A 19,609-nucleotide genomic window follows, 5' to 3' on the forward strand; every position below is an offset into this window, starting at 1 on the left:
GCATGTTAATCAGTTATTTTACATTTGTGATCTGATAATTCTAAAATCTCTGCCATATCTGAGCCTGGTTCTAATGCTTGTTTTGTCTTTTTTTTTTAAAGATAGGGTTTCACCATGATGGCCAGGCTGGTCTTGAACTCCTGACCTCAGGTGATCCATCCACCTCAGCTTCCCAAAGTGCTAGGATTACAGGTGTGAGCCACCGTGCCTGGCCTTATTTTGTCTTTTCAGACATTTTGTCTTTTAGCATGACTTGTAATTTTTTGTTGATAGCTGGACATGATGTATTGGATAAAAGAAACAGCCAAACTAAGGTAATGTTAGGTTTTAAAATCTGGGTAGGGCTACTGTTTGTAGTATAGGTGTTACAGGCTAAATTTTCCTTGCTATATTGTCCTTGCTATTATCTCCCCTGTTATCTTTGAGTTTCCCTAGAGATTCCTTCTTATGTAGAGTCTGAGGCTTGTAGTTTTTTTCACCTGTAATTCCCTGTTATTATACAGTAGCCTAATTGATATAATAAGGTATGGGAGAAGGTATGTTCTATAGTCCTGTGATTAAGTCTCAGTCAGTTAAGTCAGCCTGTGCCCCTGCTATGACCTTCAAAAATGCTTTCAGCTTTTTTTTTTTTTTTTTTTTTTTTGGTCCATTTGGTGAGACAGGAAGGCTAGAGGCAGCTGGAGTTGGGTACTTCCTTTCCTGTAGGTCAGGTGGGTTCTGGTAAAATAGTTTCCCTTGAGAGCTGGCTTTTGTTAAGGAGAATTGAACACTTGGGCATATTGCAAAATGGTTACTTTCCCCATCCTCGTACCAGAAGTAAGAGGGGATTTTTCTCTGATCCTCACCTGAGAACCTGGTAGGTATTCTGGAGGCAAAACTATAAAAGTGTGGTGTCTCCCCTAAAAATGGGCCTCCTGGAGTTTGTTTGTTTTAATTTAACAAAGTTTAACTGAGCAAAGAAAAATCTGTGAATTGGGCAGCTCCCAAAAGCAGAATAGGTTCAGAGTAACTGTAGGGTTGCCACACATGGTTAGATAACATTTATGGACAGATTCCTGGAGCTTTTGATTCTTATTTTATTTTCTTATTTTTTTTTTAGATGAAGTTTCACTTTTGTCATCCAGGCTGGAGTACAATGGCATGATCTTGGCTCACTGCAAACTTTGCCTCCTGGGTTCAAGTGGTTCTCCTGCCTCAGCCTCCCAGGTAACTGGGATTACAGGCACCTGCCACCAGGCCCAGTTAATTTTTGCATTTTTAGTAAAGACAAGGTTTTGCCATGTTGGCCAGGCTGGTTTCGAACTACTGACCTCAGGTGGTCCACCTGAGTCTCCCAAAGTGCTGGGATTACAGGCATGAGCTACTGCGCGGGGCTGGAGCTTTTGATTCTTAAGTCCATCCATGTGGAGCCTCCAGCAACTCAGGAATTACAGCATAAATGTTCCTACTGTTACCGGCTCCAGCAACAGGCTTCTGCTCCCTGTAAGCTGTGGTTTTTTGTATTTGCCTTTCTAATTTGTGAGGCATTTTCTCTTTAACCTTAATTCTCTAATGGGTCTAAGTGTTGCTGATTTTTCAGTTTATTCAGCTTTTTTTCTTATTGTGAGGATGGGAGTGAAGATGGGAGTGAAGACTTCCAATTTCTTTTTTTTTTTTTTTTTTTTTGAGATGAGGGTCTCACTCTGTCACCCAGGCTGAATGAAGTGCAATGGCGCGACCTTGGCTCACTGCAACCTCTGCCTTCTGGGTTCAAGTGATTCTCCTGCCTCAGCCTCCTGAGTAGCTGGGATTACAGACATGTGTCACCACCCTGGCTAATTTTTTGTATTTTTAGTACAGATGGGGTTTCACCATGTTGGCCAGGTTGGTCCTGAACTCCTGACATCAGGTGAGCCACCCACCTCAGCCTCCCAAAGTGCTGGGATTACAGACATGAGCCACCACGCCTGGCTCCAATTTCTTTATATTAGAAAATATAAATCAGACTAGAGACTGGAAATGGTTTTTTTTTTTTTTTTTGGTTGCTATTGGTTTTTTCGTTTTTGTTTTTAGACAGGGTCTTGCTGTCTCATCCAGACTGGAGTTCAGTGATGTGACCATGGCTCACTGCAGCCTTGATCTTCCAGACTCAGGTAACCCTCCTTCCTCAGCCTCCTGAGTAGCTGTACCACCATGATGGCTGGCTAGTTTTTTTATTTTCTATGTTTTCTAGAGATGGAGTCTCGCAACATTGGCCAGGCTGCGTATTACTGGGTGTTTCTTTCTTTCCTCCTTTATTTTTCTGTATTTACTTATTCAGTGAATAGTTGAGTGTTTATTATCTACCAGGCACTGTTCTAGGCACTGGAGATATGGGGATATAGCAATGAAAAAACAAGATAAATATTTTGTCCTTATGAAATTTATATTCTTGAGTGGGGAGACATAAGGAACAAATAAAACAGGCATCAGATGGTGATAGGTGGCAAGGAGAAAAAGAGGTAAGGGTGATAGGGAATACTGGGTACTGAATGGGGTACAGATATTTTAAACAGAGTGGTGAGAAATAGCTAATGCAACTAGCAATATAAAAAAGGAAGAAGATCAAACTAAAAACAGTTTTAGGAAGATAAATCCTTCATAAATCCGAAGAAGCTCACAACTTAGATGTCGAAACTAGTTTCTGCAAAGAGGGGAAAATGCAATTGACTTGGTTAAATATTCAGTATTAAATTTTATTGAATTTGTATTTAGAAAAGTTTCATAGATAGACCAGGCCTTACCCATTTTGCACATATATGCATATGTACCACCTTTGCAGTGGCAACATATATATCCACACTATATACACATCACATTTATAAAGTAATAGTAAGGATAAGAAATGGAGTTGAATAAGTACTCCCCAAACATACACAAGAAAGTTAGCCTACTTTCCCTGTTTTTCACTACATCAGAGGCAAAATAAGAAATCTTTTAAGAAAATCCCAACAAGACAGGCTCATGGCAAAATGAATATGCTAAACTTGGAGGTTAGTTTAAGCATAGTATATGTCAGGTAATTTTGTGATTACCAAAGAGTTTTCACTTGAAAACTAAGACCTTTGCTGTTTATTTCACAATGTGAAATCAGTAGAACCTGAGGATACAAATCTCTGCAGTGATATTCTGTATTTACTCATTTTTACACATTTTTGAATGCAATTTTGCCAGGGAAGAAAAGCTTACAGATGAATAAAATGTAATTGGGAAGAGTAGCCATAAAAATCAATGAAATAAGTGGCTGGGCAAAAGTCTCTGCAATACTAATATGCTGAATGGCTAATAAGTTACTTCATTTCAGCAAACAAATACCTAAATTCTTCTTGAAGAATTAACAGGCCTGATATTCAGGTTTGCTTTTGGCAAATGAGCATTTAAATACTCCAGAAAGGTAAGAGCCAGAAAACAGGAAGGTAAACCATGCTTTTAGAAATACTTTTACTTAGATTCTCCCAAGGTTTATACATACAGGTAAATTTTCTCTTATAACAATAGCTAAAATACCTACATAGGAGAAGGAAATCTCAAGGGAAAACTGTTAATTTTAAACTTTGTTATTTAAGAAACAAAATCCAACACCCTCCCTCCCCCTAAAATAGATCAGAGTTCATGCTAGGATTATGGTTTTAAAAGTAATGATTCATCCAACAGATATTGAATAATAGCACTACTAAGCTGTTTAAGAATAAAGCACAAACTTTGTATATACAAAGACTTAACTAATTCTTTGAGAGTTATAACTTAAGGACAAGGAAATAATTAAAATTATTGTTAAATTAAGTAGAATGCAAATCTCTATAGATGGTTTCCTGGAAAAGTGGTTTTGATAAGCTTTCCTAGTGTTGATCATCTTCAAAAAAGCATCAATAAACAGTCCATGTCACCTGCTTTAGTTTGTTTGGGCCTACTAATTGTTCCAACACTTCTCGTGAATGATCTATAAAACAAAACAATGAAACTATATTAATCCACAATAATAAAAAATGTTTAATGTTTCCTCATGTCTAACTGGAGGTGATGTTAACATTATACAATAATTTAAAGGATTAAAGGAAGTGATTTATAAAGCACAGTATACAACTAACTCACTAATAATTAGTTAATGGTAGCCGTCACTATTATTAGGTATAGTGCACCTATCATGGTAATACTTGTTTAAAAAACAAACAAACAAACAAAAACAGGTATTTGTTGTTTTCTCTGTAATTTCATCATAATTTCACCAACCAGAGTAATGGTATATTTTCACCATTAACCTGTGTTAATGGTTAATAACCTTTTTCCGGGTCTTAGCCAGAAATAGATGACTCACTGAAGTGAGGTGGCTGAACAGGATTTAATGAAGGGAATATTTACCAAAAAAGTGAGCAGGATTAAAGAAAGCCAGTAGGGATGTTAAACCACTTTGGGAAGCTGCAACACACCCAGAGTTAGAGGAGGTAGCAGTCACCAGAACGTGACAAGTTGACCTGTAGTTGAACATCTTTCCATGTCTGTGTAATACTATTATAAAGCATGATTTTAAATAGATAACCATTATATAAATACACTGTAATTTAACCAATCTATATTATTGGGCATATAGATGGTTTTCAGTTTTCACAATGTACAGTTGTGATTTTGATATGGTTTCCATCTCAGCTTTAGAATGTCTTTACAAAATCTGAATTAAAGCAAAAATACTGACAAAATTTTGTTAGTTTATTCATAAGTTTAACAAACTTGTTTCCAGAGATACAACCTATGTTTTATGTACAACGTATCTCTAACCCAGTCTTGGAAATCCTGTAATTTGGTGGTTCCTAGATTTACAGATTTCACAGACCAGTAGGAAAAAAAAAAAAAAAAAATATTGACTCAACATATATGGTGACCAAATTTTATTCTAAGTTAAACAAAATTAAGCAAAAATACCAAGGTTTATTGCCAGCAAAAGAACCAGAGTGTGTCTAGAAATGAGAAATTATCATTGGGAAAACAAAGGTTTATAATTCAATTTTTTTAAAAAGCAGCTAGTAAGATACATACAGTTTTATTCATGGTCATAAAAATATTATTGGTTATTGCAGAGGAAATCTAAATCAAAGATAGGTTCAAACTATGTTGAAAGTGAAAGAACAGACAAAGACGTAGCATTTAAATGGCAACCATGACAAAGCTGGAGTGGCTATAGAAGAAGGGGGAACACGTTCCAATTCTTTCTGTGAGATCAGTGTTACCCTGATACTAAAGCCAGACAAAGACATCACATAAAAATAAAACTGCAGACCAGGATCTTTTATTAATAGAGACTAAAAAATGCTTGACAAAACACCAGCACATCAAATCCAGCCACTAGAAGAAAGCATTACATACCATAACTAACAGATTTATCATAGGAATGCAAGGTTAGTTTAACATCTGAAAATTAATTAGTATGATATACTGTATTAATGTTCTATTCCTGCTATAACAATTACCACAAACTTAGTGGCTTAAAGCAAAAAATTTGTTATTGTACACTTTTGAAGGTCAAAATTAGAAAAAAATGGGTCTCATTGGGCTAAAATCAGGTGTGGGCAGGTCTGCATTACTTTTTAGAGGCAAGTCTGATCTTTTTTTTTTTTTTTTTGAGGCTCTACAGGAGAATCTACTTCCTTGACTTTTCTAGCTTCTAGAGACCACCACGTTCCTTATATTCCTTCCTGCTTCTCTAAAGTGAGCAACATTGGGCAGAGTCCTTCTCAAGCTGCCATCTCTATGGTCCTTCTCTCTCCTTCTTCTACTTTTAAGGACCCTTATCATTATATTGGGTCTAGATAGATAATCCAGGATAATCTGCCCATTTTAAGATCAACTGATTAGCAACTTTAATTCCATTGGCAACCTTATGTAACATAACATACTCATATTTTGGGCATTAGAACATGGATATCATTTGGTGGGTGGGAGCATTATTCAGCTTACCACCTACACCATTCCAGTAGAACAAAGAACTAAAACCACATGATCATCTCAATAGACAAACACCATTTGGCCAGGTGCGGTGGCTCACGGCCATAATCACAGACTTTGGGAGGCTGAGGAGGGCAGATCACCTGAGGTCAGGAGTTAAAGACCAGCCTGGCTAAGATGGCAAAACCCTGTCTCTACTAAAATTACAAAAAAAGTTAGCCAGGCATGGTGGTGGGTGCCTGTAATCCTGGCTACTTGGGAGGCCGAGGTAGGAGAATCACTTGAATTCAGGAGGCAGAGTTTGCAGTGAGCTGAGATGGTGCCACTGCACTCCAGCCTGGACGACAGAGCAAGACTCAGTCTCAACAAAAAAAAGAAAAGAAAAAAGAAACACCATTTGACAAAAACCAATCCATTTAACCAACTAAGAAAAGAGAACGGCCGGGCGCGGTGGCTCAAGCCTGTAATCCCAGCACTGTGGGAGGCCGAGGCGGGTGGATCACGAGGTCAAGAGATCGAGACCATCCTGGTCAACATGGCGAAACCCCGTCTCTACTAAAAATACAAAAAATTAGCTGGGCATGGTGGTGCATGCCTGTAATCCCAGCTACTCAGGAGGCTGAGGCAGGAGAATTGCCTGAACCCAGGAGGCGGAGGTTGCGGTGAGCCGAGATCGTGCCATTGCACTCCAGCCTGGGTAACATGAGTGAAACTCCGTCTCAAAAAAAGAAAAGAGAACTTCCTCAACCTGATAAAGGGCATCTATGAAAAACCATAGCTGGCAGGGTACAGTGGCTCATGCCTACAATCCCAACACTTTGGGAGGCCATGGTGAGAGTATCACTTGAGCCCAGGAGTTCAAGGCCAGCCTGGGAAATAGAGTGAGACCTTGTCTCTGCAAAAGAAATTTAAAAATAAGCCGAATGTAGTGGCACATGCCTGTAGTCCCAACTACTCTGGAGGCTGAGGTAGGAGGATCTGCTTGAGCCTGGGAGGCAGAGATTGCAGGGAGTGTGTTTACACCACTGCACTCCAGCCTGAGCAACAGAGAAGGCCCAGTCTCAAAAATGAACAAGAAAAACCTATAGCTAATATCATACTTAATAGTGAAAAATTAAATGTTTTTTTCCTAGGATCAAGACAAGACAAGGATGTTTACTTTTTTTTTTTTTTTTTTTTTTGAGACAGAATCCTGCTCTTGTCCAGGCTAGAGTGCAATGGTATGACCTTGGCTCACTGCAACCTCTGCTTCCCGGGTTCAAGTGATTCTCCTGCCTCAGCCTCCTGAGGAGCTGGGATTACAGGCACCCACCACCACACCCAGCTAATTTGTATTTTTAGTGGAGACAGGGTTTCACCATGTTGGCCAGGCTGGTCTCAAACTCCTGACCTCAGGAGTTCGAGACCTGATTCACCTGCCTTGTCCTCCTAAAGTGCTGGAATTACAGGCACAAGCCACTGTGTCCAGCCAGGACGTCCACTCTTGCCATTTCTATCCAACATTGTACCAGAGGTTCTATCCATGGAAATTAGGCAAGAAAAAGAAATAAAAGGCATTCACGTTGGAAGGAAGAAGTAAAACTATTTGTAGATGACATTATATTGTATATACAATATCCCAAGGAATTTACTAAAAAAATAGAATAAATGAGTTCAGCCAAGGTACAAGAACAATATATAAAAATCAAATGTATTTCTATATAAGAACAATTAATAATCAAATGTATTGCTATACAAGAACAATTAATAACAATTAATAAATGAACTAGAAAATAACTCCATTGATGTTACCATCAAAAAGAACAGAATACTTAGGAATAAATTGAATGAAAGTGAAAAACCTTCACTCTGAAAACCATATGACATTATTGAAAGACATTAAAGATCTAAATAAACAGAAAGACATCCATGTTCATAGATCAGAAGACTTAGTATTATTAAAATAGCAACATTTCCCAAATTGCCTACAGATTCAATGTAATTCATATCAAAATACAAGCTGGCTTTTTATTTTTTGCAGAAACCAATCAGATGGGGCCTGGCAGGGTGGCTGACGCCTGCAATCTCAGCACTTCGGGAGGCCACCGCAGGCAGATCGCTCAAGCTTAGTAGTTAGAGACCAGCCTGGGCAGCATGGTGAAACCCCACCTCTACTAAAAATAGAAAAATTAGCCAGGAGTGGTGGTGCACACCTGTTGTCCCAGCTACTTGGAGGGCTGAGGTGGGACAGTCGCTTGAACCCTGGAGGTCAAGGCTGCAGTGAGCCGAGATGGCGCTACTGCACTCCAGTCTGGGTGACAGAGACCCTGTCTCAACAACAAGAACAAAAATAAATTGATGATTCCAATATTTGTATGAGAATTGGAGGAACCCAGAACACTCAAATGCAATTTTGAAAAAGAACAAAATAGAGACATATACTTCCCAATTTCATTTTAGCTTGTGTTTCTATGATTATTTTGGCATTTTTTCAAATTGTGAATATGTTATCAAACATTATATATAAATATTTATCTTCTGTTTACATTTGTTACTCTTCTGTGGGAATTCACTATTGTACATTATAGGAAGATGCTTTTCCCTCCAGTAGTAAGCATGTAACATTTTAATGTAATTTAAAATTTTTGATGCTAGATGGCAGTATTATATTACAGTCTCCTTAGGCAGCTTCTTCCCATGAAGATAGAGTATTTAGGACTGTGGGTTTAAATAGTAGGAATATTCAATGCCTTTTTTATGCTTCAGGGAAAACTATGGGGTTGCTAAGTATTTCATAATCCCTTGGCAGAATATTTTATAGAAACACATACTATCCAGACTGAAAAAGAGCTAATGGGTCACTTATGCTAATCATACAACTGATGCTTGATGGCACCTTCCTATCTGTTTCCCTATCCTAGTAACAGTTAAGCCACTTTACACCAAAGGCTCAGGAAAGAATTATAGATTGTGGTTCAGATGACTTAGGTTTTACTTCCAGTTCTATCAACTATTTCTAAGATGTGGGGCAAACCACTTAAATCAATTGTATCTCTGTTCCCTTCTCTTTAAAATGAAGGAGTTGTATAGATGACCCTGTTGGGGCTCAGAAAACGATTCCCCAAAGTATGGCACTTTGGCATGCTGAGTACTTTGAACTAGGACATTGGAAGGCCTCAGAATCAGCCTCAAAACCAAGGTCTCTGACCTTTTCCTGCCTTCCTATCTCTTACCCTTTATTCTCCCCAGGTGAGTCACAGAAACCAGGATTCCTCTTCCCCTAGGTGGGTCAGAGAAACTAGAACCCTTTTCCCCAAAGTAAGCCATAAAACCTAAAAATATTACTCTAAACTTCCCCAGCCTTTCTACCTAGGAGGTGGCCATAAAGAAATTCTCTGATCTATCCTTGTTGGATAGGAGGTCAGAGGGGCCCCGTCCTGTACCCTGGAAAAAGGAATGCCACAAAGGCCAAGAAGAATCCGAACAAATAGGCCTTGCAGGGTCTCTCCACTCTGTTACTATTAGCTCATTCTCTTCTCCAGTCACATTTCTACATGGCTGTCCATGCTTCATAAGCATAAAAACAAGCAGTTTTTCCTGGGTGTTTGGTTCTTCATTTCTGAAGTCTCCTATAAATCTTTGACTAAATAAACCTGCTATGACTTTCTCTTATTAAACTGCCTTTTCCTATAGGACCGTCAGCCTTGACCCTTATGGTGGGTGAGGAAAGGTATTAAACCTTTCTGCCTCCCAACCTCTAAGCAACTGTTGACCAACTCTGTAAAAATCTATGACAATATAGATGACAAGATAAATGTATCTTTCAAAGAAACATGAATCTTTGAAAGATTCATGGCAGGAGCATTTGGAGCACCAAGAATAAGAAGAAACTATGGGAAATACAAATTATTAACAAAGTATTTTTTTTTCAAATGTTCAAGGAAAATGTAATTTAGAGTTTGTTTGAGATGGAGTCTCGCTCTGTCGCCCAGGCTGTAGTGCAGTGGCGCAGTCTCAGCTCACTGCAACCTCCACCTCCTGGATTCAAGCAATGCTCCTGCCTCAGCCTCCTGAGTAGCCAAGATTACAGGGGTGTGCCACCATGCCCGGCTAATTTTTGTATTTTTAGTAGAGACAGGGTTTCATCATGTTGGTCAGGCTGGTCTCAAACTCCTGACCTTGTGATTTGACCGCCTTGGCCTCCAAAGTGCTGGGATTACAGGTGTGAGCCACCATGCCTGGACCAATTTAGACATTATTATAGAACACACTGTGAAAAAAGTACGGCTTGAGCATATTTTTACAAATGATGATCAAAGTCCTAATGCTTCATTACAGTGATCTGGCAAAAAGAAATATGTCATGCAGGATCAGGAATGAATGAATGAATGAATGATGAGAAAACAGAATATAGAATTAAGACAACTATGAAATAAAAAAATGAGTTATCCCTTTAAGCAAAGAATCAGCTTTAAATAAAGGGAAATCCTGAAGCAAACCACTTGGGTCTTAAAATACTGTTTTGGGGCCAGGCGTGGTGGCTCACACCTGTAATACCAGCACTTTGGGAGGCTAAGGCAGGTGGATCACCTGAGGTCAGGAGTTTGACACCAGCCTGGCTAACATGATGAAACCCCATTTCTACTAAAATTACAAAAAATTAGCGAGGCGTGGTGTTGCATGCCTGTAATCCCAGCTACTCAGGAGGCTGAGGCAAGAGAATTGCTTGAATCTGGGAGGTGGAGGTTGCAGTGAGCTATCACTCAATTGCACTTCAGCCTGGGCAACAAGAGCAAAACTCTGTCTCAAACAAACAAACAAACAATTCTGTTTTGGCTGGGCATGGCAGCTCATGCCTGTAATCCCAGCACTTTGGGAGGCTGTAGTGGGTGGATCGCTTGAGCCCAGGAGTTTGAGACCAGTCTGACCAATATGGCGAAACCCTGTCTCTATTTCTAAATAAATAAATAAAATTTTAAAATACTGTTTTTGGCTCTTTGTTGCAAATCTTGACATTTATATTATCCAGAATCTAAGTAAAGAACTTGCCTTTAATTAGGTTGAAACAAATCCTCAGATATGACTAAAATTCAGGTCAACTAAATCAAAAATGGCAGATTTCCTGATGGATTTTCCTGCCTCTCAGTGTAAAACATAAGGACTCTCTAACTGCTTTATTGCCCTTCTAAAATCCTCCATGTCTTTGAATACTGTGAAACATGCTTAACTACGAGAAACAGAAATGCATGTCTGTTGCAGGAGATTACAAAGGTATGTAAGTTGAACTTACTGCCAATCATTTCAGACACAATTGAATTAAAATGATTTAGTAAGTTTAAAAACTATTTTCATGCTGTTATGACATCTATAAAACTATAATTTTCATATTTCAAATAGCAGCTTAGTTTTTATCTCTTCTGCAGAAACCAACTCAGAGTGCTTCTAACAGTTTCAAGTCTTAACTGATAATGTGAAGTTATATTTTAGTCTGACTAACGTTAAGAAATTTTATAAATACTTAGAAACATAGTAGAGAAGATAGGTTAATTCAGGAGATCTGATGAGAAATGACAGTGAGCACTGCTAATTTAATTTGGGTGTCAGGTTGTTTTGAGGGTAACAATATTATAATTGCACATGCATATGCAAGTATAGTAAATACTTTCTATAGAGTATAAATGTTATTGTCTTCAATACTCATATGTGAGCAATCATATGAACATATAAATACGAGGAATCATGTTTTATAAGGTGGCACGAAGAAAGAAAGGACTTCCATTTATCAAACAGAAAAAAAAAAAAACCCACAAACACAACCAGCATTTATCTTCCTTGGAAAAAGAAGAAATTAAAAATCAAATGTAAGGTGAACACTTTACTTCCATTCAATAATGTTAGCAAAAATATAACATTATAGAAGATTTAGGGGTATTGATGGGAAAGTGGGAGAAGTAGAAAAAATCTAGGTAGTTAAAATTTCTTTAGCTTTTTTCTCTTTAAAGAAACTATTAATAAAATCCATTTTATATGAACTATTTTTAAAAATTTATTTTTTTGATGTGATGACTCAAGGTTGAATACATTGTATGAACTCTTGCATTATTATGTTTATTTTTTTAATTTTTGAGATGGAGTTTTGCTCTTGTTGCTCAAGCTGGAGTGCAGTGGCACAATTTCAGCTCACCATAACGTCTGCCTCCCTGGTTCAAGCAATTCTCCTGCCTCAGCCTCCCAAGTAGCTGGGATTACAGGCATGCACCATCACGTCCGGCTGATTTTTGTATTTTTTGTAGAGACAGGGTTTCGCCATATCGGCCAGGCTGGTCTTGTAGTCCTGATCTCAGGTTATCTACCCGCCTTGGCCTCCCATAGTGCTGGGATTACAGGTGTGAACCACCATGCCCAGCCTCTTGCATTATTATTAATATTAGATCTGTCAATGTTATGATAATTGGCCAATAAGCACATGGGAAAGTTGAGATATATAAGAGTTAAGTGATACATTCGATGTTTTGGAGAGATGGCAACGGATGGGGTCAGTGCTCATTTCGCTATATCTTAAGATTTTAGTTTTAGTCTTAGCACTATTATTGTTTTTTTAGAGACCAAGTCTCAGTTAATGTGCAGGCTTGTTTCAAGCTCCTTAGGCCTCAAGCGATCCTCCCACCTCAGCCTCCTGAGTAGCTGGGACTACAGGCATACACCACCATGCCTAGCTAATTTACAATTTTTTTTATAGATGCAGGGTTTCACTATGTTGCCCAGTCTGGTGTCAAATTCCTGGGTTCAAGCTATCCACCCACCTCAGCTTCCCAAAGTGCTGGGATTACAGGCGTGAGCCACCGCATCCTACCACAAATGACATTTTAATATCTTACTTTCTTATTCTGTGAAATCAGGGATCAGAAAAATAACATAATAAAATATGATGGAGTTGGCTAGGTTAATCAAAAAACTGTTCCATGCTAGAAATTTGGAAATGCTTGGATAAACAAAGTTAAACAGTTTCTTATCTATAGTATTTCTCAGAGCGTTTGACAAATTAACATTCATAATAGTGGCATGTTGCACTTCACAAACTTTTTGGACATATAAACACTTTTTATTTTATGTTATGCCATACTATGTAACTGTAGTTAATCTGAAGGATTTCAGGGCAGAACAAAGAAAAAGAATGTGACCACAAGGTGGCAGTGGGACACAATAAGCTCTTTTTGGACTGCACTTTGACAGGTTTGCATGCAGGGAAGTCCCTCACAGCATGAAAGCTGCCAAAGGCAACAACAGTGTAGGGCTAGGGCAGCCACTACTGAGAATGGGGAGGGTAAGAGAATTCCTGGAGGACTAGAGAGAGGGTGTATGTGTCATGATGTTGTTTAGCAGAAAGATGGGGGGATCTCTGGGTTAGAGAGCTCCAAAGGACAGCAGTGGGTTGGGGGTCTTTTATACGCCAGGGTTTTTACCTTATCTACGGGTAGTAGATGTTGAGTGTAGTTTGCAGGGTATGTAAAGCAGGTGGGCTCTAGAGGGCTAACAGTTTGCTTATTTAGGCCATACTTAAACAATTGGATGCGTAAAAGTTGGATTTGGTGCTGAGGGGCTTTTGAGCTAACAGTCCTGGTTGCTGTGAAGAAGTAAACAACACAGGCCCCAAAAGGTCATTTTTAGATCATTTATGTAACAGTAATACCTAGTCCAGCATTTACCAACTGTGATCCAAAAGTATTTCTATTCTATTCCAAATATTTTGAACTCCTGCCATTTCTGTCTACTTTCACCACTTCTGGCAGCCACATGAAAATATAAGAAGTGATTTGGAAGGGATATGCTATTCTATTCTTTTCTTTTCTTTGAGACAGCGTCTCACCCTGTCACTCAGGAGTACAGTGGTGCAATCTTGGCTAACTGCAACCTCTGCCTCCCAAGCTCAAGTGATCCTCCTGCCTCAGCCACCAGAGTAGCTGGGATTACTGGCGTATGCCACTGTGCCCAGCTAATTTTTGTATTTTTAGTAGAGAGTGGGTTTTGCCAAGTTGGCCAGGATCGTCTCAAACTCGTGACCTCAAGTGATCTACCTGCCTTAGCCTCCCAAAGTGTAGGGCTACAGGTGTGAGCTAACATGCCTGAACAAAAAAGGATATGCTATTCTTGCTGCAAATGCTGAAGTTCACTGATAATTTTTCTTTACCATAAAGCAGTGGTTCCCAAAGTATGATCTGCATTTTTTTTTTTTTGGAGACAGAGTCTCCCTCTGTCACCAAGTGCAGTGGTGCAATCCCAGCTTACTGCAACTTCTGTTTTCCGGTTTCAAGCAATTCTCCTGCCTCAGCCTCCCGAGTAGCTGGGACAACAGGCACGCACCACCAGGCCCAGCTAATTTTTTGTACTTTTAGTAGAGATGGGGTTTCCACCATGTTGGTCAGGATGGTCTCGATCTCTTGACCTGATGATCTGTCCGCCTCGGCCTCCCAAAATGCTGGGATTATAGGCATGAGCCACCGCACCTGGCCTGATCTGCATATTCTATAGTTTGAGACCCTTTCAGGGATGTGAGCTGAACTAGTCACTTTTCTCATGGAACATCATTTTTACTTTTTAAAAGAATGACTGATACGGTTTGGCTGTGTCACCACCCAAATCTCATCTTGAACTATAGCTATCACAATTCTCACATGTTGTGAGAGGGACCCGGTGGGAGGTAATTGAATCATAGGGGCAAGTCTTTCCTGTGCTGTTCTTGTGATAGCAAATTGTGTCATGAGAGCTGATGGTTTCAAAAGGGGAAACCCCTTTCACTTGGCCCTCATTCTCACTCGTCTGCTGCCATGTAAGACATGCCTTTTGCCTTCAGCCATAATTGTGAGGCTTTCCCAGCCATGTGGAACTGAGTCCATTAAACCTCTTTTTCTTTATAAATTACCCAGTCTCAGGTATGTCTGTATCAGCAGGGTGAAAACAGACTAATACAGTGACTGGCAGTGTAAGGTTATTCTTACTTGAGTACTTGGCAGAGTATTTTGTGAAAATGGGAGAAATGAGGCTATCGTTTCAAAGAAAACAAATGACAAGGATTTGTTATCAGTGATGAAACTTTAGCTTTCAAGTGAAGTTTGGAAGCCTTGTAGCTGCCACTGTGATCTTGAAAGCTATCCAGGTCCTTTCTAATGATATCAGTCATGATATTAACAACTGATTTTTGTTTTGGATAATGAAATGTATCAATATATAAGACATTTATATAACTCAGAGAACCAATATTTTCCAAACTGCCAATGCATGATGTTACAAAATTATGCATGGGTAAAGATCAACTCAAAATTCAAGACAGACTAGTGGATCATAACACGAATGTATGAAAAGTTCATTGATATGTTTTTGACTTCCACATTGCAATAACCCTTAAGCAATTACCATGTGCTGAGTTTTGGGGTATCAAAGGAAAGTATCCACAATGATCTGAAAAGTGATGATCTGAATGAAAATGTATCTCTTTTCTAGGTAATAGATTCATAATTTTTAAAAAATGAATGTCTACTAAAAATTTATGTTTTAATACAAATTTTAATTTAACAAATATAACATACATAAAGAAAAACTCTTTTGAATCCTGTAAATGGGTCCTGTGGCCTATTTGAAAAATACTACCAGAAAGTATTATTTCAATTACTGAAACCTACAAATGGTTAAGTATTTTCTCATCACCAACATAAAAATATGAAGTAAAACCAATAGAATTGCTCTGAAACATAAGGGGAAATACAAAATCTAAGGTGCTTCTTCAGTGAATTACATTTATATCAAATATCTTTTAGATTTTTATAATTGTAATTAAATTTTGTTTTCTATAATTTTTTGTTGTTGTTGTTGAGATGGAGTTCCTTCTGTTGCCCAGGCTGGAGTGCAGTGGTGCAATCGAAGCTCACTGCCACCTCTGCCTTCCAGGTTCAAGTCATTCTGCCTCAGCCTCCCAAGGAGCTGGGATTACAGGCACCTGCCACCACACCTGGCTAATTTTTGTACTTTTAGTAGAGACAGGGTTTCACCATGTTGGCCAGGCTGGTCTTGAACTCCTGACCTCAAGTGATCCGCCCACCTCAGCCTCCCTAAGTGCTGGGATTACAGGCATGAGCCACTGTGCCTGGCCTATAATGGTATTTTAATTTGCATGTTGAACAAGGATGGATCTTAAGGTACAACATTAACAGCAACTCTACTTTTGTCTCCCTTAGTCCCTCTAAAGCTGTTCATTGAAGGATTATTCTTCCCCTGCTCCTGAATGAAAATTCAGTTAATACTATGACTTTCTAATTATTTCCACTATATACGCTCAATCACATTTTAAGTTGCAAAATATAGACTCTCTTTGTTGAGATCCCACCCATCGCACTCTGCACCCATCCTTCTAGGATGGCTCTCCCTCCCACTATGCCCAATCTGACTGGTGGGAAACATGTATACATCCTCAAATTCTGGGAATTTAGGCTGATTCTAATGAAGCAGTGGAAACCTTTCACTTCTGTCTAAGCAGCTGATCTATGCCCACTCCCAACTGCAGAGGACATGTAACAGGCCCTCTGCCACCCTCTCATGGGGCTCTAGGTGAAAGGTTAAGCAGCAGCATGAATTTGGTTCTCAATATTTCTTTTGAAAAGCTGCAGCTCTGCCATGTCTTTCACTTTCGAATTTTATATCTACTGAGTCTTGCTAACTAAATTAAAATTAAATTAATTTTAATTTCCAATTATAGAATAATATAATTTTACTTTTATAATAAAGAATTAATTATACCTATTTATGAGTATCTATTATATGTATAATACTGTGAAAGACAGACAAATACTTACATGGCATAATCCTGTCCTTTAGAAGTTTACAGTTGAGTAGGTAAGGTCAGTATTTTCAGCCATTACGTAGATGTGAAAAGATTTAGTGTGATTATGCTTTCCTGGTTTCTGGAATCAAACCAACTAGGCATTTATCTTAAATCCATGATATGTTAACGTATCTTTGGTTACTAGTGATCTCCGTAATGTCATGATTTATCTCAAAAGACTCCTTGGTTTGAAAATCTGATTAACCACTCCAGTATATTTTCTAGACTTGAAAATTGCTATTTAGACTGGGCATGGTAGCACACACCTGTAATCTCAGCACTTTGGAGACCGAGGTGAGTGGATCACCTGAGGTCAGGAGTTCAAGTTCAGCCTGGCCAACAAGGTGAAACTCCATCTCTATTAAATATGCAAAAATTATCTGGGCATGGTGGTGCATGCCTGTAATCCTAGCTACTCCAGAGGCTGAGGCAGAAGAAGTGCTTGAACCCGGGAGGTGGAGGTTGCAGAGAGCTGAGATTGTGCCACTGCCCTCTAGCCTGGGTGACAAAGTGAGATGCTGCCTCAAAAAAAAATAAAAAAGAAAACTGGTATTTGTTCCTTACCTCTATAGATGCTTTTCAACTTATGATGGGGTTAAACCCTGATAAGCCCATTATAAGTCAAAAATACACAAAATCGAAAATGGGTTCAATATACCTAACTTACCAAACAACATAGCTTAGCCTAGCCTACATTAAACATGCTCAGAACACTTCAATTAGCCTACAGTTAGCCAAAATTATCTGACGCAAAGCCTATTTTATAATAAAGTGTTAAAAATCTCATGTAATCTATTGAATACTATACTGAAAGTGAAAAAAATGGTTGCATAGGTTCTTGAAGTATGGCTTTACTGAATGCATACAGCTTTTGCACCATTGTAAAGTCAAAAAACTGTAAATTGATCATTGTAAGTCAGGGATCATCTGTGTTCTGACAGCCACCACACCTGGCCAATTAATTTTTAATAGTTTAAAAATAATTCACATGATATAAAATTCAAAAGATACAAAAGGGTATACAATGACAGTTTTCCTGCTCTTGTCCCTTTACAACTTTCTGTGGAGTTAACCACAGTTTCTTTTTTTCTTTTCTTTTCTTTTTTTTTTTTTTTTTTGACACAGGGTCTCACTCTGTCACCCAGACTGGAGTGCAGTGGCATGACTATGGCTCACTGCAGCGTCAACCTCCCAGGCTCAAGTGATCCACCCGCCCTAGCCTCCCCGGGTGCTGGGATTGCAAGCATAAGCCACTGCACCCAGCCACCAGTGTCTAATATGTCCTTGCTAGCTCTAGTTTCTTAAGAAATATGTTTGCATAAAGTAAGATCTAATCTTCACTACAGATGTCACTGATACCCAAATACAATCGATGGTTACAGCCTCAGTTAAGGTTGGCAATCTAAAAATAAAAGTGAGAAGCTGTCAAAGGGACTTCCTAAAAATAAAAGAGAAGTTGTCAAAGGAACTTCCTAAAACTGAAAGAGAAGTTGTCAAAGGAACTTCCAGGATAATAACTTAACCTACAGAATAATCGTTTAGACTGGCTGGGCTCGGTGGCTCACGCCTGTAATCCCAGCACTTTGGGAGGCTGAGGCTGGTGGATCACGAGGTTAGGAGTTCAAAACCAGCCTGGTCAATATGATGAAACCCCATCTGTACCAAAAATACAAAAATTAACTGGACATGGTGGTGCAGGCCTGTAGTTTCAGCTACTTGAGAGGCTGAGGTAGGAGTATCACTTTAACCTGGGAGGCAGAAGTTACAGTGAACTGAGATTATGCCTCTGCCCTCCAGCCAGGGTGACAGAGCAAGACTCCATCTCCAAAAAAAAAAAAAATTGTTTAGACTGTAATTAAAGAAATGAGCTGGAATTAAAGAAATGACTGGGCATAACTACTGATTTACAAGTGAGATCCAGTTTATATTATGGTATGAGATCTATTATAGGGGTAATATGAAAGGGTGAGGCGCCATGGTTTCTACGGTAGGAGGATATATACCATGGCTCTTATACAGGCTAAATGAGCTATTGCTACTTTGTTCTCCTTCAGTGAAGAGCCACATTAGCCTAAGAGTCCAAATTATTCTGATCTTAATGTCTACAGTTTGGTAACAGTTAAGAAGTCATTTAGTGTATCTGATAGATGTAATATTGTAAATTTGAAATTTTCCTATTGTTTATATAAAGCATCATGTTCAATATCATGAACACAACCATTGCTCCCATCATCATCCTCTTCATAGCTAACATTTATTGAGCACTAGTCACCACCACCACCTCATTCACATGTTGGCCAGGATGGTCTTGATCTCCTGACCCTCGTGATCCACCCACCTCGGACTCCCAAAGTGCTGGGATTACAGGCGTGAGCCACCGTGCCCAGCCTTATCATGACTAACATTTAGTGAGCTCTTACTATGTGCAAGGCCACCATATAAAGAATTCACAGATAATCATTACCAAGTCTACGAGGTAGGTACTTTCATTATGCCTGTTTTACAGATGAGGAAACTGAATAATGAAATGGGTTAAGTAATATACTCAAGGTCACACAGTTAGTAAAAGATGAAGCCAGGATTTGAACCCAAGCAGTCTATCTCACTAACCTGTTATCAAGGGGCATCCATGGAAGAGTAATATGCGTATCTGAGGACAGTAAGTAAGGACAGCTTCAACAGCCCCATCAGTCAGATTTACACAATGTCCCATATGAATCTCCTATGCAAAAATAAAGAAAATAAAGTCTAATGAAAACATAGATCTATAATAACAATATGAACAATTTTGAGAAACACAGT

The 19,609-nt window shown here is 38.9% G+C and overlaps 1 protein-coding gene across 6 annotated transcripts in view; it reads right to left on the bottom strand.

Moving 5' to 3' along the window:
* The window catches only part of AMN1 (antagonist of mitotic exit network 1 homolog), a 74,970-nt gene that overhangs the window by 11,944 nt on the left and 43,417 nt on the right, over window positions 1-19,609 (bottom strand). For 2 of the 6 annotated variants that reach the window (XM_032248266.1, XM_032248262.1), the window contains exons 6-7: window positions 19,418-19,529; window positions 2,690-3,958 (exon numbers count right to left, since the gene is read on the bottom strand). In XM_032248266.1, coding sequence (XP_032104157.1) covers window positions 3,885-3,958; window positions 19,418-19,529 — 186 coding nt within the window. In that variant the 3' untranslated portion in view covers window positions 2,690-3,884. Of the gene's footprint in view, window positions 1-2,689; window positions 5,356-7,374; window positions 7,472-19,417; window positions 19,530-19,609 lie in introns of those variants that run through there. The other 4 variants (XM_032248261.1, XM_032248265.1, XM_032248264.1 and 1 more) reach the window with 3 other exon arrangements.

The sequence above is a fragment of the Sapajus apella genome, unplaced genomic scaffold (genome assembly GCF_009761245.1).
Source record: "Sapajus apella isolate SASKATOON/1434 unplaced genomic scaffold, GSC_monkey_1.0 scaffold66, whole genome shotgun sequence".
Classification (NCBI taxonomy): domain Eukaryota; kingdom Metazoa; phylum Chordata; class Mammalia; order Primates; family Cebidae; genus Sapajus; species Sapajus apella.